The sequence below is a fragment of the Carcharodon carcharias genome, chromosome 20 (genome assembly GCF_017639515.1).
Source record: "Carcharodon carcharias isolate sCarCar2 chromosome 20, sCarCar2.pri, whole genome shotgun sequence".
Lineage (NCBI taxonomy): Eukaryota > Metazoa > Chordata > Chondrichthyes > Lamniformes > Lamnidae > Carcharodon > Carcharodon carcharias.
Window position 1 is genome coordinate 18077572 of NC_054486.1, and position 22479 is coordinate 18100050.

Sequence of the window (22479 nt, forward strand, 5' to 3'; positions counted from 1 at the left end):
CCACAGGACTTCTCAAAACTCTTTACAGCCAATGAAATACTTTGACAGTGACTACACCTCAAAAATGTAGAAAATGCAGTGGCCAATTGGCACACAGCAAGCTCTCACAAACAGCAACCTGATAATGCCCAGATAATCTGTTTGATGTTGATTGAGGGATTAATATTGGCTAGGACACCCTAATCTTCTGCAAAATAGGGCCATAGGATCTTTTACATCCACCTGTGGGCAGACGAGGCCTCAACCTAATGTCACATCTAAAAGACGGCACCTCCGACAGTGCAGCACTCCTTCAGTACTACACTGCACTGTCAGCTTTAATTTTCGTGTTCAAATCCTGGAGTGGAACTTGAACCACAGCTGACACTAAAAGAGCAAAAGAAAAAAGTCTTAAATTTGACATTTTAAAATTTCAAACAATTAAAACCTGAGGGAATAAGATGCCATACTTTTAATAGTTAATTTGCAGTGCTCAGAGTGTGTTGGCAGTAACTGGCAATTATCATATTAAAAGGGTATTGCACTTGTAATGAAAAGATTTAATTTTATGGTGACTCATTTATATTTACCTTGCAAATACAGCAACTTCCCAACATTAAAACACCAATGAAGCCGACAGCAGAATGTATTTGTGAAGCTAGCAGCATAACTCAGACAGCAACTTTTGGATATTGGCATTTAATTACACTGCTGCCTGTTGCCTGAAGTTGCTGTAACTCTTTCGAGTACAAACACATTTCCATCTGTTCCTATTCAGATGAAGTTACATTGTTTCATAGTTTGCCATTGTGAGATTTGAACTCTTGATCTTGGGGTTACAAGCCCAGTACCATAACCATTTGGCTATTTAGGCCAAGCCTAGGCAGCCTGTAGTCAAGCACACCACACTCTGATATCAAGTGCCAGATGCCACCTCCACCAGATGCTATGGATCTCCCCTCAATTCCGCCACCCACCCCCCCACGCCGAGATGCTTGTCACACTGTGAGCCAACTAGATCACTGAACTCCGTCTTTCATACAGGGTTTCCAGAATCCACTCTCCAAGACCTCATCTTGGATTCTTCTCCCAAACCAACACTTTCTCACAGACGCCTTCAGCAAGGGTTCACCTCCAAGGTTTTGAACTCTTCTTCTGATGTTCCTCTTGCCTGGGTCACCACATGCATTCAAGCTCTCTTCCATGCACTCAAACTCACTGACTCAGCCATCAACAGCACCAGTGCTTCACATGCCCATAGCAAAGAGTTACAGTCCTTCAGCCATCTCTTTGGACTTTCTTGCCTCTTGCAAGCCGTTCTCGCTTTAAAGCTGCTTTCTGCAGCTTTTGTCTCTTTGAATCTGAAGCTCGGAGCCTCTCTGCCCCTCACTCTTAAATTCATTAATAGGATCTTTTCCAGATTCCTGCCCTTTCTTTAACTAGAAAGTCTGCTTTGGACTCTTCCCTCTTCCATTACCCTGGATTTTTGGGGTTTTCCTTTAGCATGGGACTGGCTATCTTCCCCCTTTGCTCCAGTCTCTCCTGGCAGCTACTTTCAACCAGCTAAACTCCAACAGCTTCCAAAGCCAAACTGCTGTCTTTTTCTTGTGTGTGTGTCTGTGCGAGGGACCTGCCTCTCTGGCCCCACTGCGAGACAACAGTCCAATTCTTCTACCCTTGGATGTTTACCTTCTCTTTAGGAGTGGTACAACACATTAGAAATGCAAGCACCTTTCAAAAGTGAAAGCAAACTCTATTTGACCTTTCTTAACACACAGATACAGAAATACAAATCAAACAAACTTTAAAGCTAATTCTCATTCCTAATACTCAAAAAATACAAATATAACTTACTTCAACTATCTCTATTTCGTAACATGACAGAAATCATGATCAGCACTTTATCAGCTGCAACAATGCAAAAACTTTCTCTTCCCATATACCAACATTCAGCTATATTCTCTCATTTTACAAAGTCTATATTCCCATTTAATTTCAAATCACTCATTTGAAGCAGAGTGTACTTTCAGTAATTAACTGCATTTTTCAGTTTGATATTTTAAAATGTCCCAGGAACAATTTAACATCTGAAAGATTACAGCTCCACAGTTTAAACTGTTCACTTCTGGGCCAGTGAGGTTGATTGGCAATACATTAATAATTACCTCATTCTTAGAAAGGTACTTGTGCTTACTTACCAGACTTAACTTTCTGTGGCAAGTATAATGGCCAATTAATGTGCAAAGCTAGCAAGTTCTTAAAATTAAACAGGCAGGCCAGAGGAGAGTGCTATTTGTGCGAAGAAAACTGCGGAATTGCTTAAATCAACCAGCAGGTTCTAGAGATCTGCAACACAGCATATGTCATTAACAAACTGTTATTTTTCCAGAAAGATCCAGCCCAGTATTCCACAAAGTCAGCCTTAAAGGAACCCAATTTACCATCAACAGAATACACTGTACATTCCATGACATTATACTTGATACCTTATAAAACAAATCATGTAAATATGTACCTCATGAGGCATTGCTCACAAGAAGTGTTATGAAATTATGTAATTATTTGCAACTACATTAATCAATATATAGAATTACATAGGAGACATGGCACACAAACAGGCCAAGCAGCCCAACCAGTCAATGCAGAAGTTTATGCTCCACTCAAGCATCCTCCTCTTTTTTCTCACCTAAATCTACCATTGTAACTATCTATTCCCTTCTTCCTCATATGCTTGCCTGGTTTCCCCTGAAATGCATCTTTAATATTTGCTTCAACCTCTTCCTGAGGTAGGAAGTTCCACATTCGCCAGCAATAGTACTGAAGACCTGTGCCCCAGAACTTCCTGCACCCCTAGGCAAACTGTTCCAGTACAGCTACAACACTGACATCTACCCGGCAATGTGGAAACTTGTCCAGGTATGTCTTGTACACAAAAAGCAGGCCAAATCCAACCCAGCCAATTACACCCCATCAGTCCACTCTCAGTCATCAGTAAAGTGATGGAAAGGGTCATCAACAGTGCTATCAAGCAGCACTTGTTTAGCAATAATTTGTTCACTGACGCTCAGTTTGGGTTCCGCCAGGTTCACTCAGCACCTGACTTCACTACTACTTTGGTTCAAACATGGGTAAAAGAGCTGAAGTCCAGAGGTGAGGTGAGGGTGACTGCCCTTGACATCAAGACAAAATTTGACTGAGTATAGCATCAAGGAGCCATAGCTAAACTGAAGTCAATAGCAATCAGGGGTAAAACGCTCCGCTGGCTGGAGTCACACCTTGCACAAAGGAAGGTGCAGCAAGGCCTGGACAATATCCAGGCTTGGGCTGACAAGTGGCAAGTAACATGCGTGCCACACAAGTGCCAGGCAATGACCATCTCCATCAAGAGAGGATCTAACCATCACCCCATGACATTAAATGGCATGGCCATCACTGAACCCCTCACTATCAACATCCTGGGGGCTACCATTGACCAGAAACTTAACTGAACCAGCCACGTAAACACTGCGGCCACAGTGTTTGTCAGAAGCTGGGAATTCTGTAGCAAGTAACTCATCTCCTGACTCCCCAAAGCATGTCCACCATATACAAGTCAGGAGTGTGATGGAATACTCTCCACTTGCCTGGAAAAGTGCAGTTCCAACAACATTGAAGAAGTTAAACACTGTCCAGGACAAAGCAGCCCACTTGATTGGCACCCTTTCCACAAACATTCACTCCCTTCACCACCAATGCACAGTGGCAGCAGTGTACACCATCTACAAGGTGCACTGCAGGGGCTCACCAAGGATCCTTAGGCAGCATCTTCCAAACTCACAACCGCTACCATCTAGAAGGACAAGGGCAGCAGGCGCATGGAACACCACCATCAGTAAGTTCCCCTCCAAACCATGCACTATCCTGACTTAGAAATATATCCCGTCCCTTCACGACCACTGGGTCAAAATCCTGGAACTCCCTCCTTAACAGCACTGTGGGTGTACCTACACCACATGGACTGCAGAGGTTCAAGAAGGCAGCTCACTGCCACCTTCTCAAGGGTAAATAGGGATGGGCAATAAATACTGGCCTAGCCAGCGATACCCACAATCCATGAGTGGATAACAACAATTCTTACCATTCTATGGGTGAAAAAGTTTCTTCTGAATTCCTTATTGGATTTCTCAGTGACTATCGTATATTGATGGCCTCTAATTATGCTCTTTTCCTCAAGAGGAAACATTCTCCCTGAAAACTGTGAACAGCAGTGGTCCCAGCATTGATGCTTGTGGAACAATACTTTCTACATTCTGCCACTTTGAATACCTACCATTTACTCCCACTCTCTGCTTTCTGTCTTGAAGCCAGCCAACAATACATTCTGCTACATATCCCGACTCCACAAACTCTGACCTTATTCGAAAGTCTATTATGGGACACCTTACCAGAGGCCTTTTAAAAATCCAGGGAAATTACATCTACTGCATTACCATTGTCTACCCTCTTTATTGCCTCCTCAAAAAAACTCAATAAGATTGATCAAGCAAGATTTCCCCTTTTGAAACCCATGTTGACTATACATTATTATATTTCCCATTCTCAATGTTTTTCTGTTCTCTCCATTAGTAAGGGTTCCATTATTCTTCCTACCATCAATGTTAAGTTGACTGATCTACGATTTCCTGGCCACGTTCTGTCCCCTTTCTTAAATATTGTAATTAAATTAGCTATCCATCAGCCCTCTGGCACTACACATTTTTGTAAAGAATTATTAAATAGTAGTAATGCTTCTGTTATCGCTTCCGTTGATTCTTTCAAAATACATGGTGCAATTTAAATGCACTTGTCTCATTAGTCTTCAATGTCATGTCTAACTGTCTCCCTAATTAATACCGAAGCAAAATAATTATTTAATTTTTCTGCCATCTCTCCAATGGTACCTGTGATTTCCTGTCTATCCCTCAATAGTCTTACTCCCATCACAGCCTTCCATTTAAAAAAAATGTGCCTGTAACATTTTTGTTTTATAGTCCTCAGTAATTTAATAGTTTCCTCTTTGCACTTTTTTTGACTTCTCATCTAATCTCTTTGTATTCTCTCTCATATGTGCTCCTCTGCCTATGTACTTAATGTCTCTTTCCTAACCCCTCAGTTGTTCCCTTGTCTTTATTTATCCAACAAGTCCTACTCGTGTTTAGTTTATTCTTTCCTTTTAACAGAATCTATTTTTTCTGCAGTCTGTTGAACACAGTTTTAAATGTTTCCCATTAATGTTCTACATTATTGCTTGCTAGTATAGATGTCCATTTTATTTTTCCCAAGCTCTGTCCTTAGCCCTCAAAATTGGCTTTTCTTCAATCTCTTAACTTGGTTTTCACCATACTTATGTCCTTCACTATCATCTTACAGAGCTTATTATGGTCAATATTGCTTAGATGTTCCTCTACTTTTACTTGTTTTATCTGCTCTGGTTCATTCCCCATTACTAGATCCAATAGCGAATCTTCCCTTGTTGGACTTTTTACATAATGGATTAGAAAACAGTTCAAACACATTGTAAGCACTTCATTCCTCTTATCCCCTTTATCTACTTATTTTGACCAATATCAGGGTAGTTGAAATCCCCCCAAGAATATTATTGTGTTTTACTCAATTCCCTAAATTGTCTATATATTTACTCCTCCATCTCCCTTCCACTCACTATTAGATGTCATCTACAGACCATCTATTAGTGTGATGGATCCTTTACCATTCATCTCATTCCACGTAGATTCTATTTTTGTCTTGCTAATAGCTGTGTCCCATTTTTCTACTGCCATTGTTGTCCTGAATAGGTACAGTTACTCCACCTCCCCATTTTCCCTCTATATCTTTCCTAAATATATTATACCCTGCAATGTGAAATTCCCAGCCCTGATGTTCTGTAGCCATGTCTCAGTAATCCCTATTACGTCTGTTTCCTCCCAATGCATGATTGCCTCCAGCTTCCCTCTATTATGGACACTGTAAGCATTGTTGTAGGCATTTTGAACACATTTTTAATAGATTTCCTCTCACTTTTCAGTATAATCACACAATTCAATAACAATGAATTGGGTATAAATGGGACAATATGCAATTCAGTTGTGATGAGTATTATTTTGCAAACTTATTACCATTCTTGTGCCCATTTGGCAATTTTGGTGTATTCCTTTGTACTCAAGTTGTCTATCTGCATTTTGTTTTAGTTTATGGATGCTCCAGTTGGAATACTTAGACTATATTTGGTAAGGAAGCAGGAATGTTAATAAGAATATGAAAGGAAATTCTGAATGGTAACATGGACAGGGAACATTAAGCGCTCTGATCTGCCTGCTCATAGGCCTGGTCATAACGGCACTTAAAGCAATCAGAGAGTCAAGGACCCAGGAGATGAACTTGAAGATGGTAGGTGAGATCATCAGGAGAAGAGATTTTAAAAGACCGAAGGATACTGGGTTGAAAAGAAGTGGAAATTTAGTAACAGGCTGTCATTTCATTGCTCGAACTGGGGCCAAGAAGGAACAAAATATGGTTTGCAAAAGCAAGGAAAATCTTTACTTGCCCCCTTTCTGAAACAAATGTATAGTCTTGAACAATAAGGTTGGACAATAGTTCAAGTGGTCACCTTAATTTACCATTAGAAGCTCAACTGTGATCTATATCAGTATTTCTAATAGAAGCAAGAGGTCTAGCTGACAAACCAAATGAGACAATGAGTTATCAACATCTGCTTGGGTTTCATTATGTAAATGAAAGTGCTTGTGTGTTCAACCCAACCTATTTCTGACTGCAATGATGAGTAATTCAGCTATTACTCCATTAGGATAAAAACTGGTGCTAGAGTTCAGCACATAATTATCACGACTTGAATTATGTACTTGTTTTCTTTCAAAAATGGTGTTTCCCAATTTAATACACAACAAATAGCAATTAACATACAAATCACACATTCCTAGCTAAAACAAAAACATCTTCTATACACTAACACAAGGCTTAATTGCTGGCCGCAGTGTTCCCATAGTATGTGGGTATGGTTTACGTACACTTTTTGTACACTTAAGGATACCAGTTTATCACTGAACTAAACTATAAGGGATCGACTTGGCCGGTTAACAAAAAATCGCAAGTGTTTTTAATGTTTCAGGCAGCAGTTTTATATTTTGGGAGGGGGACAGCAACATTGGCCAGGATTTTTAGGATAACGGAGTTTCCCATCCACCATCTGAAGAGTTGATGGGGAACATATCCCCACTAACATCGTCTGCCCCGCAGCGATTTCGGTCTCCGAGTTAATTGGCTGCAGGCAGGACTTCCGCCCCTCACTTGGGAAGAAGCCCTGCCTTAGAGAACTACCGGCCAATCTGATTGGCCGTCTGCTCTCTAGACCCTGCAGTGGACAGGCTGGGACTGCACGCAACCCCCAGATTCTAGGAAGAGGTAAGTTTTGGGTGTTTCAGTTTGGGGTGATTATGGGGGTCATGGGAGTGGGGGGGAGGGCAGGGATTGGAGGTGGTCCAGCAGTTACTGGACCATGGTTTGTGGCCGGGGGGGGGGGGGGGGGGGGGGGGGTGCACACAAGAGCAGTTGGCCCATCAGAGGCCTCTCCTGCCCCAGGGTAAAATTGCAGAGAGGTCGGGGCAGGCAGGAACCCAGCAGGAAGCCCATCCGAGGAACTTTACACTCACCTGCCCGCCTACAAACCTGCTGGTGGGAGAGCACAAAATTCAGGCCATTGCACAAACAGGAAAACAGGCAATGCAAGATCAAAATTATGGACCAGCTCCCGAGCATTAATTGTGGCCATAAATGTGAAAATGAATCAGGAAATTAAGCCATGGGCTCCCCAAAGGTATGCATATTCACCAAAACTTTGATATAAACCAGGTTCAAATGTTCATATTTCTCAATTTAAAATGAATTTCAACTACTTTTTTTCTCCACTGTCTGAACCTTTTCCTTTTAATTCAGTTGGTGCAAATTGCTCAAAAGTAAATAAGCTTAGGAGGTTAATGACATAAATGAAACAATGTGAAAGTTATTACAGAATCAACCATTTTGGGTATGCAAGTTTCATAAACAGCAGTGATATAAACCATCTGTTAATCTGTTCTAATGGCATTGGTTGAGATACATATTTTGGCCAGGAAGAACTGTTATTTTTTGAATGCTACTGCGGGATCTATCATGTTCATTTGAACAGACAGAGGGGTTGCACTTTAAACTCACAGAACCTTGACGGCAAAGGCAGCGGCCATTTGGCCCATTGCGTCTGCACCGGCTCTCCAAATAAGCATTATGACGTAGTGCCATTGCCCTGCCTTTTCCCAATGCCCCTGCACATTGTTTCTATTCAAGTAATAACATCTTTGGCAATTTGGTACTTCTTCAGTAAGACACTGAAGCATCAGCCAAAATCTTATGTACATGTCCTTCTAGCACATTAATGTGTATGTATCCAACTGTTTTGGAATCGTTACTAGGAATTCTGTTTCTTGCCATTGTGGTTTCCCAGTGCCAAGTCTGGAAATATCACTAAACTATAAACATTGGCAAGAACATTAATTTCTTTCATGCTCAAACAGATGACCTCTTCAAAATCCACTGTTCAGTTGGATGCTATCGCCTTCCTTGCTTTACAGCTTTCACAAGCATAAGTAAAGAATGGACGTGTTGGGTGAGCAAGATGCTACGTGGGTTAGGATTCAAGGTCTGAATTCTGGAGAAAATACAGAAAGAGCAAGGACATCCCAAAGTCTTTCAGCCAATGAAATATTTAAAGCATAGTCACTGTCGCAATGTAGGAAACACAGCCAATGTGCTTACAGCAAGGTCCCAGAAACACTGAGCTACATGATCTGATAAACCATTTTAGTGATATTGGTTGAGAGATAAACATTAGTAAGGACAACTTCCTACATTTTTGAAAAGTGCCCTGGGATTTTTTTTATGTTCACCGATGAGGACAGACTCTGAATTCACCGGATTGTCAGACGAGATTGTGCACTCAAGTTCCGAGTTGAGTTTCTAACTCAGAGAGACAGTGAGCACTGCCAAGGCGCAAAGGCTGGCACAAGTTTATAGAGGTAGAAGCCAGGAAGTGGGTACTGGTGAACTTGAGTGTAGAAATGACAATGGCATGGATAAGGGGTTTGGGTAACAGCAGGTATAATATAGGGTCATAAGAAGGCAAAGTTGGGAAGTTTGAAGAAAGCAAGCTTGGTGAAGAATGTTTGAAGCTCAACTCTTGGACAATGAGGACATCAAGGCTGGACACAATCTGTTGTTTGAGTGAGCAGCCAGAGAGTGTTTATATTCAGTGATGGTGATTATACAGAGTGGAAGCAGTCTCTGGATTGGGGCACCTAGAGGCAGGATCAACCAATGTTATGCCAGAGGTGAGGTGGAGGAGTAGGATGGTTTGGTGAAACACTATGGAGTCATCCAAGAAAGAAAATTTTGGGCAGGGCCGACTCCATTTTGGGAGAAAGAAGAAATATAAAAGAATGAGTCCTAAGGCGAAGTCTGTAAAAAAATCTTGTACTCCTACTAAAACAGCCAATACTGAGATAAGGTTAGGCTTTCAAATTTAATCACTTAAGAACAATAGCATTATCCTTTCAATTATTGGTAACAACTTTTAAAAAGGTTTCAAAAGTAGCTCTGAAGCTTTTTCAGACTGAGTTAAGCTGAAAACTCAGTTTTTCTCCACTCGAGAGCCATCATTCTCAAGTTAAAATGTGGAAAAAGCTGACATCTTTCTTCAATGCACAAACAGCAAAGAGCACTGAATAGATAAAATGTATATGAGCAATGTCTCAAATTTAAAATTTGCATCCTTGTCTTTAAACCCCATTGTGGCCTTGATCTTTCCTATTTCTAACCCTTCAAGCTATACGAGCCTCAGAACTTTGCATTCCATCAACCCAGGCCTCTTCTACATCTCGCACTCCAGTTTTTCTGCCATTGACAGTTGTTTAGGGCCCACAATATGGAATTCCCTCCATAAACTGCTCCATCCGTTCACCTCCCTCTCCTTTATTAAGACCATTGCATCTCTGACCTAGTTTTTAGTCATCCTTCCTAATTTCTCCTCGTTTGGCTTGGTGTGGATTGTTGTCCGATTGTGTTTCTGTGACGTTCCTTGGGACGCTTTTCCATACCAATGATGCTTTGTATGTCCAGTAGCTTGACAGAAAATAGTGTAATCAGACTGCAACGGATGAGACTGCTGAGGCACAGCCTATTCAGCTTGCTTGTAATTTAAATGCTTCACTTCTACAAGGACATTGTTAGCTCTGCCAATTAAGGATACACCATTGTGAAAAAGGGCTTGCAAGGAGGAGAGGAATGGAGAGGGGGAAATTGATGACTTTTGTTTGAGAAGAAAGAGCAAATAAGTCATCATATTGATGTTTCAACATAATTTATCTTGTTGCACTGTGTTAGGACATACATATAGAATTAGCCAGTATACCTTTCAATAAAGCCAATGTCAATTTAAGGCAGACTGTTCTTATCAAGTGGTACTTTAGGATTACTCAAGAATTAGAATGTGAACATGACATCAAACAGTATACTTTACCACAAGAAACTTCACTGCGTCAACTGCAAGTGAGATCATCCTACCTGTGGTTATATTTGATCTCCCTATTAAGCAGTTGTTTTGGACAGACCACCATAAGATCTGGTCACAATTTGGCCTAATTTTTTAATATAGTATTCAAATCCGTAGATGAAGTTCATGTACAAGTTCCACACATGTCCTGCCAATTAGTCACCCAGTGTAAAAGACACACGTGCAACATTTCCACTAGAAAAATAGTATACACAAGTTCACATTTTCAACAATATACGATAGGCAGTGCAGTTGTATACCCGGTATCAATTCTCCATATGTCAAATATTATAACGTTCCATGATTCTCACTCCTGTGAATTCACCTCTATGCACAGTTAATCACTGAGGCCACTACTCAGCTCTGCTGGACCCCTGGGTCAATCTACATTGGCTCATAGTTACTCTCCATACTGCTGCCCACTGGTCAATCTCCAGCAACACAATGATTTATACTCTGCCTTCAAGCGGCCTCTGGATTCACTCACCCGCCACTATCGCCAAACCTGAGTACTGCTCCTCTAGGCTCCAAGCTGCTTTAATCCTGTCTGTACATCGACTTCATTCCACCACAGGGCTGCTGATTTTAATTCTGGACACACTTGGTGTTTCTTCAATATCCTCTGGTTATAATGAGGATGTAGCTATCCTGGTCTTGGCCATGCCTACGTAATCCCTGCGTGTGCATTCTGGCTACTGATTCAGTCAAAAGCTCATTATTTATTTCTCTTTTCCCTTGCAAAACTCCAATATCCTTCTCTCCTGTCTCCACCTCTATCAGCTAGTTACACCACATTTCATTTCTCTGCTCTTTATTACTTCTTATTACTTCTTTATTAATTCTTATTCAAACCATTCATTGTTCTGCAGTCTTCCCTTGCCACCATTCCAGTTGTGAATCCCCCTGCGATAAGCATTTTGTGTCTTCCCTGCCATTCTCAGAAGCGCCCACTGAAGTGCCCAATGCTGTGTCTTTGCGTTCAGCAACTCCAAATGCCCCATTCAAGACCTCTGCATTCCTACCTGCCCAGTACTTAACCTTGTCAACATTCTTCCTGTTTCGCCTACTCCACCCACCAGTGCTCCTCTGGACTCTGCCCGTGATCAATAATCATCACCTCTCTGCATTTTGTCCTAGAATATCCATTCACTCGTGAACAAAGCTGTCCTCATCCATGAGCTTATTGTGGATGGTTGCCTTGACAGAAACTTGGTTCATCATTGGTGACACCTTACCCCTTTCTGAAACCACCTCTGGCTGTACTTTCCATTACCTGCCCTGCTGTTAGTGACAATGGAACCCTCATCACCAAATCTCCTCTTACTGCCTTGCTATCTGCTCCTTTCTAGAGTACCTCACCTTATTTCACGCCCTCACCTCTTCTATAAAATCCTCATCCTTTCTTCAGTCCAGCCCCAACTCTAACCTGTTTACCTCTGAAATATTCGCATTTCTTTCCTTTCTTAGACTCTCCACTGAGAAACTGCTCATCCTTGGGTGATTTAAAATTGCCAAAGAAAATCACCTTGTCCTGTGATTTCTCTTCAATATAAGGTCTCCTACCTATGGTCACACTGGAGGTCTTGTAACACAGTGGGTCGGAACCTGCCTCTGAGCCAGAAGCTCTGGGCCCAAGTCCATGGATAGCCATTGCCCAATCAAACAAGTTGAATATCAGCATGCAAATCTTTCCACCACACCTCAACAGGCACTAAGGGATTCCTGGTTAGCCATGTGATGGGAAGCAAATTGAATCCTCTACCATCACTATTCTTAGCTCCAGGCTACAACATGACATGCATGTAAAAGTGCATGTTGCCACAGCAACTTGGAATCCCTAAGTGAGCTATAACAGACCACCCCTTCCAACCCCACTTCGTACTGTGTCTGCCCCTCAAGAAAACTCTTCCCTAATTCATCTGCAACAGTCTCTCTGGAGTTCTCTTCCCCAAGAGGCTGTGTACGTTGGGTGAATTGAAATTTTCAATACGGTTAATGAATGGTTATCAGACACAGAAGTTGGAGGAGGGTAAATGGAGTTGATGTACAAATCAACCACGATCCAATGTAATAGAACAGGTCTGAGGCACTGACTGGCTGACCCTTGTTTCTACTTCTAGCTTTGACACTGCTCATCACAACACTTTTGTCGCTGTCAATCTACTCAAACACTGCTTGATCTGTTTTATGCCTGCACCTCCAGTTATCCCTCATTCTCCCTCACCATCATATTCCCACTGGTCCCCCATTTTTGCTCCCTCAAGTCCAAGGACTGCTGGCTTGAATGGATAGGTTGCACAACTGGTTTAACCATCGACCTCCAGATTTTGCTCAACCACATCAAGCACTTATCAGAGCCTAGCTCTGCTCAGCCTAAAATGTTCACTACTCCAGAACCATCCTGGAATGCAAAGATACCACACAGTTTCTTTTATCTACAGCCAACCATCTTATTAGACCTCTCTCCATTGTGTTCTCCCAACCAATGTTCTCCTCCAGCAAAAAGTGTGAGGAGTTCAGTGACCGCTAAGAATGAAATCATGTGTTCAGCTGCTGTAATGCTCCTCCCCGTCATCTCTACCAAACTATACCTCCTCCCCTTCTCCAGCCCTGAACCCATATATATCTCACTATCCTATCCAGTCATGCCATCTCCGAGCTCATTCCATCCACAATAGCCATCTCTTGCTCCCTTCACCAAAATCCCACTAAACTTCCGAACACCAAACTTCACTTTCAGTCGCCCATTCCCTCCCCACCCCACACATTAGCTGACATTGAAAATCGTTCCCTCCCCTCAGGTGCTGACCTGTCCCTTTCAAAACTGCTAACATCACACCCTCTTTGTAGGTTTGTTTAGTTTCTTTTTACAAAAAAGTCCCACAGAATTGCAGCAATCACTCACTTTCAGATAGTCTCTATTAATTATTCCAATCAATGTTGACATGATTTGAAATCCCTTGTGGCGTAATAATTATCCATTTATCATCTAATTGTTAGGCTGTCACTAATACTTCCCCTCCATCCAACAAAAAAGATGTGTTTTCAAAGTCATTTTTGTTAAGCCTTTTTAGTTACCAGTTCTCTCTGATTCCTATTTATTGCTTGCAGCATTTTATCACTTTGATACTTGTCCTACTCAGACCCATGTAAACAAAATATAGGTCAACTTTCCTCATCACTTCTCTAATCTACACTGGCTGGTGGTCAGCTCAGCAAGAAATATGTAATTTAACTAAAGGTACTTTATTTCCTGCACCCACCTCATAACACCCTGAATCCAAGACCAAACATGGAGATAGATTTTCTGCTCCATTGCAATGTTTTCTCATCATAATTGGCCTAGCTGGAGCAAAAGATCACAGAATTTTAAGCGTAAATTAAATCCAACAAATTAAAATCCCTCGCTCTTTTGTGTTAGTTAAAAAAAATGCTAAATGCCGGTCTTTCCCACAAATCTGGCCATGTCATTAGGGTAAATCAATCACCAGTTAGGGATTCTATATATTGTATATGTTTGCAGACCTTCAAGAGAGGACCTAGAAATGAAATTGGTTGTTGTGATGCAAGGAGGCTACGAAAACACAAACATATTTCAAAACTGGAATAATTTTTATTCCAGATCACCAACTGAACTAAAAACAGAAACTCTTGTCTGTGGCGCATTATTTCCACCCCAGCCAAGTCATGTTGCTCCCAATGATTTCAGGGTTCGCCAAATAAACTTGGATGTATTTGTTGCATAAGTACTTTGTAATCAAACAACAACTTGCATTCATACAACACCTTTAAGGCAGTAAAACATCCCAAGGCACATCACAGAAGCATTAACAAAATTTGACACTGTGTCATATATAGTAGAGCAGATGGAGGGAGGGAGGGAGGGAGGTTTAAGGAGCATCTTAAAAGGAGGAAAGGGGTAGATAGTTGGAGACGTTTAAGAATGGAACTTCAGAGCTTAGGCACAGCACGAATGGTTAAGTGCTTTAAAATCGGGGATACACATGAGGCTAGAAATGGAGGAACAGATATCCCAGGGAGTTATAAGATTGAATGAGGTCACATTGATAGGGAAGGGCGATCTGAAAACAAAGTTGAGAATTTGAAAATGAAGGCATTGCTCAACAGGTAATCAATGTAGCTCAAGGAGCATGGGGTGATGGAAGAAAGGGGCTTGGTGGGAGTTGGTGCTTTCTGGGCAGCAGAGTTTTGGATACGCTTAAGATTAGGCAAAGTGGAAGATGATAGGCTGCTTAGATGTGCATTGGGTTGATAGTGTGAGAGAGAAAGCCCACGTTCAAGTACAAAAGCAAAATACAGTGGATGCTAGAAATATGAAATAAAAACAGGAAATGCTGGAAATAATGAGCAGGTCTGGCAGCACCTGTGGAGAGAGAAACAGAGTTAACATTTCAGGCCAAGGACCTTTCTTCAGAACAGAAGGAAGGTAGAAATGCAATAGGTTCTGTGCCAAGGAAAGGGAAGTTGCAGTAGTTTGCAATAGCAAAGGGGTTAAGGATTGGCTTATTTAGGAAGTCCATGAGCTCCTCATACTTTTTGTCAGAGAGGACAACAGAGGTGGTAGGGAGAAGGGTTTCAGAAGACAGTTTGTAGTAGAATAAAGAAGCCTAGATGTTATCTTTGCATTGCAGGATGATCCTGGAAATGAATGAATGAGGAGCAAACTATTATATTGTGAATTTATACTTAAACATACATTAATATAAAATTTAAATTTACAACATGGCTGTGCAAGAGATGCATTAAATAAATGCAATTTCCTTTTTGAAAGAATGAGCTCCTGACATAGAAGGAAGAGCTGAAAATTTGACTGCAGTGCCTGAATTTCAATCCAAACACTACTGCAATAATTTAAATGTGGAATTAGTGTGACTTTCAATCATTGCTTTTAAAGAAAGGAATCTTTGATGTGAGTAATCCCAAATTTTGCTCAGACAGTCTCATTTTCAGGTATAACATAGGTTCAGCTTCTGAGGAGTGTGACCAAGAGCAGTTTGTCACTGGGCTGGTTGGTTCCTCCAACCCCACATACAGGCTCACCACCCCTGCGTAAGCTCCTCTTGCCTCTGCAGTCTTCCCCATATAACCCTCTCCCACACCCCTCCGCATCCCCGCATGGCCACCCCTTCCTCCGCATTGCTGTACCCCGTCCCCTCCCCTTCCTGTCCCACCACCCCTGCTTCTCCTTTCCCTAAACCCCCCACCTCCTCCCTTCCCCCCTGTCCTTGCACCCCCCCTTACCCCTCCCTCTTCCTCCCCCCACCCAACCCCCTCCAGTGCCCCCAATCCCTCCTGTTCACCCTGTCCCTCCACCCCCTTGTCCTCCTACCCGTTCCTCAACCCCTACCAACCCCCTCTCCACCCCCACCCTTTCCTCCACCCCCTTCTGTCCTTCCTCCCTCTCCCGTCCCCCACCCATTTCTGTCCCACCTGTCTCCGCTCCCCCTCACATCCCCCCACCCCATCTCCTCTCCCCCTCCCACCCCCCCACCCCCATCTCCACATCCCATCCCTCAATCCCCTCCAGTCCCCACTCCTGTCCTCCCATCGTCTCCCATCCCCATCTGTGTTCCCTTCCCCTGCTGTCCACCCACCCACACCCCTCCCTCCGCCTCCTTCTGTACCACCTACACCCTCCCAACCCCCTTCCATCTCCTGTCCTGCATCCCGTCCCCCAACACCCTCCTGTCGCCCCAACCCTCTCCTGTCCCGCCTCCCATCCCCTGACCCCCACTCGTCTCCCCTCCTGTCCCCCCCACCCACTCCCATCCAACCTGTCCCTGGCCCCCTCCCCCTTCAGTCCCACCACCTCCCATCCCACATCCTGTTCCCCAACCCCCTCCTGTCCCCCAACTGCTCCACACCCCTTCCTGTGGCCCCACCCCGTCCTGTTCACAATGCCTCATACCCCGTCCTGTCCCCCCCACCCCCTACACCTTCCTGTCCCCCGTCACCAGTCCCCCCACCCCACACCCCATATTCCGCCCACCCCATGTTCTCCACCCCCACGTCCCACCCATCACCCACCCCCATTCGTCCAGCATCCTGTCCCCCAGCCCTCTACAGTCCCCACTCCCATCCTCCTGCCCGTACTCCTGTCCCCCCCCACCACCGTCCGCTGTACCCTGTCACCTCACCCCCTCGCCCCCAACCCGTCCCCCCACTTCCTCCTGATCCCCCCAACCCATTCCCCCACCTCCTCCTCCTCCTGATCCCCCCCACCTGTTCCCCCTCCTCCTCAACGCCCCCCCCACCTGTTCCTCCTCCTCATCCCTCCCCACCTGTTCCCCCTTCTCATTCCCCCACCTGCTCCCCCTCCTCCTCCCCCCCACCCGTTCCCCCTCCTCCTCCTCATCACCTCCCACCTGTTCCCCCTCCTCCTCCTCCTACTACTAATCCCCCCCACCCGTTCCCCCTCCTCCTCCTAATCCCCCCACCTGTTCCCCCTCCTCCTCCTAATCCCCCCACCTGTTCCCCCTCCTCATCCCCTCCCACCCGTTCCCCCTCCTCCTAATCCCCACCTGTTCCCCCTCCTCCTCCTCCTAATCCCCCCCACCTGTTCCCCCTCCTCCTCCTAACCCCACCCGTTCCCCCTCCTCCTCATCCCCTCCCACCTGTTCCACCTCATCTCCCCCACCTGTTCCCCCTCCTCCTCCTCCCCCCCCACCTGTTCCCCCTCCTCCTCCTCTTCATCCCCCACCTGTTCCCCCTCCTCCTCCCCCCCACCTGTTCCCCCTCCTCCTCCTTCTCATCCCCCCCACCTGTTCCCCCTCCTCCTCCTCGTCGCCCCCACCTGTTCCCCCTCCTCCTCATCCCCCCCACCTGTTCCACCTCATCCCCCCACCTGCTCTCCCTCCTCCTCACCCACCTGCTCCCCCTCCTTCCCCCCCCCCCAACCTGCTCCCCCTCCTTCCCCCCCCCAACCTGCTCCCCCTCCTCCTCCTCACCCCCACCCGTTCCCCCTCCTACTCCTAATCCCCTCCCACCTGTTCCCACTCCTCCTCATCCCCTCCCACCTGTTCCCCCTCCTCCTCCTCCTCGTCGCCCCCACCCGTTCCCCCTCCTCCTCCTCATCTCCTCCTCCTCCTAATCCCCCCCACCCGTTCCCCCTCCTCCTCCTCATCCCCCCCACCTCCTCATCCCCCCCACCCGTTCCCCCTCCTCCTCCTCATCCCCCCCACCCGTTCCCCCTCCTCCTCATCCCCCCCCACCCGTTCCCCCTCCTCCTCCTCATCCCCCCCACCCGTTCCCCCTCCTCCTCCTCATCCCCCCCACCCGTTCCCCCTCCTCCTCATCCCCCCCACCCGTTCCCCCTCCTCCTCCTCATCCCCCCCACCCGTTCCCCCTCCTCCTCCAATCCCCCCCCCCACCCGTTCCCCCTCCTCCTCCTCATCCCCCCCACCCGTTCCCCCTCCTCCTCCTCATCCCCCCCACCCGTTCCCCCTCCTCCTCCAATCCCCCCCCCCACCCGTTCCCCCTTCTCCTCCTCATCCCCCCCACCCGTTCCCCCTCCTCCTCCTCATCCCCCCCACCCGTTCCCCCTCCTCCTCCAATCCCCCCCCCCACCCGTTCCCCCTTCTCCTCCTCATCCCCCCCACCCGTTCCCCCTCCTCCTCCAATCCCCCCCCCACCCGTTCCCCCTCCTCCTCCTCATCCCCCCCACCCGTTCCCCCTCCTACTCCTCATCCCCCCCACCCGTTCCCCCTCCTCCTCCTCATCCCCCCCACCCGTTCCCCCTCCTCCTCCAATCCCCCCCCCCACCCGTTCCCCCTCCTCCTCCAATCCCCCCCCCACCCGTTCCCCCTCCTCCTCCTCATCCCCCCCACCCGTTCCCCCTCCTCCTCCAATCCCCCCCCACCCGTTCCCCCTCCTCCTCCAATCCCCCCCCACCTGTTCCCCCTCCTCCTCCACCTCCAATCCCCCCCCACCTGTTCCCCCTCCTCCTCCTCCTCCCCACCTCTTCCACCTGTTCCTCCTCCTAATCCCCTCCCACCTGTTCCTCCTCCTAATCCCCTCCCACCTGTTCCCCCTCCTCCTCCTAATCCCCCCCCCCAAATGTTCCCCCTCCTCCTCCTCCTAATCCCCCCCAATTGTTCCTCCTCCTCCTCCTCTTAATCCCCCAACTGTTCCCCCTCCTCCTCCTCCTAATCCCCCGTAACTGTTCCCCCTCCTCCTCCTCCTAATCCCCCGTAACTGTTCCCCCTCCTCCTCCTAATCCCCCCCACCTGTTCCCCCTCCGCCTCCTAATCCCCCCCACCTGTTCCCCCTCCTCCTCCTCCTAATCCCCCCCACCTGTTCCCCCTCCTCCTCCTCCTAATCCCCCCCACCTGTTCCCCCTCCTCCTCCTCCTGATCTCCCCCCACCTGTTCCCCCTCCACCCCCACCTGATCCCCCCAACCTGTTCCCCCTCCTCCTCCTGATCCCCCCAACCTGTTCCCCCTCCTCCTCCTGATCCCCCCAACCTGTTCCCCCTCCTCCTCCTGATCCCCCCAACCTGTTCCCCCTCCTCCTCCTAATCCCCCCAACCTGTTCCCCCTCCTCCTCCTAATCCCCCGTAACTGTTCCCCCTCCTCCTAATCCCCCGTAACTGTTCCCCCTCCTCCTCCTCCTAATCCCCCGTAACTGTTCCCCCTCCTCCTCCTAATCCCCCCCACCTGTTCCCCCTCCTCCTCCTAATCCCCCCCACCTGTTCCCCCTCCTCCTCCTAATCCCCCCCACCTGTTCCCCCTCCTCCTCCTAATCCCCCCCACCTGTTCCCCCTCCTCCTCCTAATCCCCCCCACCTGTTCCCCCTCCTCCTCCTAATCCCCCCCACCTGTTCCCCCTCCTCCTCCTAATCCCCCCCACCTGTTCCCCCTCCTCCTCCTAATCCCCCGTAACTGTTCCCCCTCCTCCTAATCCCCCGTAACTGTTCCCCCTCCTCCTCCTCCTAATCCCCCGTAACTGTTCCCCCTCCTCCTCCTAATCCCCCCCACCTGTTCCCCCTCCTCCTCCTAATCCCCCCCACCTGTTCCCCCTCCTCCTCCTAATCCCCCCCACCTGTTCCCCCTCCTCCTCCTAATCCCCCCCACCTGTTCCCCCTCCTCCTCCTAATCCCCCCCACCTGTTCCCCCTCCTCCTCCTAATCCCCCCCACCTGTTCCCCCTCCTCCTCCTAATCCCCCCCACCTGTTCCCCCTCCTCCTCCTAATCCCCCCCACCTGTTCCCCCTCCTCCTCCTAATCCCCCCCACCTGTTCCCCCTCCTCCTAAACCCCCCCCACCTGTTCCGCCTCCTCCTCCTGATCTCCCCCCACCTGTTCCCCCTCCACCCCCACCTGATGCCCCTCCTCCTCCTGATCCCCCCAACCTGTTCCCCCTCCTCCTCCTAATCCCCCCCAATTGTTCCTCCTCCTCCTAATCCCCCGTAACTGTTCCCCCTCCTCCTCCTAATCCCCCCGTAACTGTTCCCCCTCCTCCTCCTAATCCCCCCCACCTGTTCCCCCTCCTCCTCCTAATCCCCCCCACCTGTTCCCCCTCCTCCTCCTAATCCCCCCACCTGTTCCCCCTCCTCCTCCTAATCCCCCCCACCTGTTCCCCCCCTCCTCCTCCTCCTAATCCCCCCCACCTGTTCCCCCTCCTCCTCCTCATCTCCCCCCACCTGTTCCCCCTCCTCCTCCTCCTGATCTCCCCCCACCTGTTCCCCCTCCACCCCCACCTGATCCCCCTCCACCCCCACCTGATCCCCCCAACCTGTTCCCCCTCCTCCTCCTGATCCCAACCTGTTCCCCCTCCTCCTCCTGATCCCAACCTGTTCCCCCTCCTCCTCCTGATCCCAACCTGTTCCCCCTCCTCCTCCTGATCCCAACCTGTTCCCCCTCCTCCTCCTGATCCCCCCAACCTGTTCCCCCCTCCTCCTCCTCCTGATCCTCCCAACCTGTTCCCCCTCCTCCTCCTCCTGATCCCCCCAACCTGTTCCCCCTCCTCCTCCTCCTGATCCCCCCAACCTGTTCCCCCTCCTCCTCCTCCTGATCCCCCCAACCTGTTCCCCCTCCTCCTCCTCCTGATCCCCCCAACCTGTTCCCCCTCCTCCTCCTCCTGATCCCACCAACCTGTTCCCCCTCCTCCTCCTCCTGATCCCACCAACCTGTTCCCCCTCCTCCTCCTCCTGATCCCCCCAACCTGTTCCCCCTCCTCCTCCTCCTGATCCCCCCAACCTGTTCCCCCTCCTCCTCCTCCTGATCCCCCCAACCTGTTCCCCCTCCTCCTCCTCCTGATGCCCCCAACCTGTTCCCCCCCCTCCTCCTCCTGATCCCCCCAACCTGTTCCCCCTCCTCCTCCTCCTGATCCCCCCAACCTGTTCCCCCTCCTCCTCCTCCTGATCCCCCCAACCTGTTCCCCCCCTCCTCCTCCTGATCCCCCCAACCTGTTCCCCCGCTCCTCCTAATCCCCCTTGTGCCCCCTCCTCCTCCTGATCCCCCCACCTGTGCCCCCTCCTCCTCCTGATCCCCCCACCTGTGCCCCCTCCTCCTCCTGATCCCCCCACCTGTGCCCCCTCCTCCTCCTGATCCCCCCACCTGTGCCCCCTCCTCCTCCTGATCCCCCCACCTGTGCCCCCTCCTCCTCCTGATCCCCCCACCTGTGCCCCCTCCTCCTCCTGATCCCCCCACCTGTTGCCCCTTCTCCTCCTGATCCCCCCACCTGTGCCCCCTCCTCCTCCTGATCCCCCCACCTGTGCCCCCTCCTCCTCCTGATCCCCCCACCTGTTGCCCCTTCTCCTCGTGACCCCCGCTCCTCCTCCTGATGCCCCTCCTCCTGATTCCACCCCCTAACCTGTTCCCCCTCCTCCTCCTGTTCCCCCTCCTCCTCCTGATCCCCTTCCTCCTCCTCCTGTTTCCACCCCCCAACCTGTTCCCCCTCCTCCTATTCCCCCCAATCCCTCCTGTCGTCTCCTCCTGTTCCCTTCTATCCCTCCCATTCCCCGCCGCCCCCTTCCGCCACCTGCCCCACCCCCATCCGCCACCTCAACCTCATTTACCTGAAGCGCCTCGCTTGAGGCGGATTTCCTCGGTCAGGGTTTCGAATGACGCGCAGCTCATGCTGAGTGATAAGTGGGGGGGAGCGGCCTCCCGTAAATGGAATCCACCCCCCCGGCCACAGCTGAAGCCGCGGGGACCACAGGACTGGGCGATCCGGGAGCTCAGCCCGCCGAGCGGCCTGTCCGCGCATGCGCACCCGGGGAGAGCGGCTCCGCGCATGCGCCATCCCTTGAATCAGGCGCAGGCGCAGTCCCTGTTCCTTCAATGGACTGTGGTGGTGCAGCACGTGGTAGCAATGCAGTTAGGAGCATCTTGTCCTTCCTGAAGGACTCAGCTTTATCCCCTTACCCCCTGCCCCAACTTAATGCACTGTATCCTCCGACATTCCCCTTTCTGATGCAGAACGATCCGTCCTTCATAAAGGGCTCACCTTTATCCCCTTGCCCCTGGAGCTCAGCATGACCTTGAGCTCCTGTCATCTTCACCTCCAATCCCCCATTTTTCTTTTTGGCGAGCTGTCCTCCCCCATTCTCGATGGACCCTTCCACTTGTCTCCAGTGTTTCTCCCTCCACCTGGACCCAGGGCGACCAACCTTCGGGGAATAAATTACAGGACGCTGCCAAGGTAGTATCTGTTGGGGGGGGGGGGGGGCGCCGCGGAGGTGGGGAGGTTGAAGGTTGCTGCCAAACCTGGAAGAGTTGAGGGGGAAGCAGGAAGCAACTCAGTTGAGCATCCCCAGGTCACTTCTTCAGAACCCCTGAGCACAAACCTCAGCACTTACGGGGCTACCGCATGCACAAACACAACTGGCCGACATATGCACAGCCATAAAGACTGGTTGAAGCATA

The 22479-nt window shown here is 48.8% G+C and overlaps 1 protein-coding gene across 1 annotated transcript in view; it reads right to left on the reverse strand.

The window, feature by feature from the left end:
* LOC121292288 (synaptojanin 2 binding protein) overlaps positions 1-21849 on the reverse strand; it is a 32152-nt gene extending 10303 nt beyond the window's left edge. Inside the window, exon 1 of the mRNA XM_041214138.1 lies at positions 21630-21849. Coding sequence (XP_041070072.1) covers positions 21630-21849 — 220 coding nt within the window. The remainder of the gene's footprint in view (positions 1-21629) is intronic.
* Between the last annotated feature and the right edge of the window lie 630 nt (positions 21850-22479).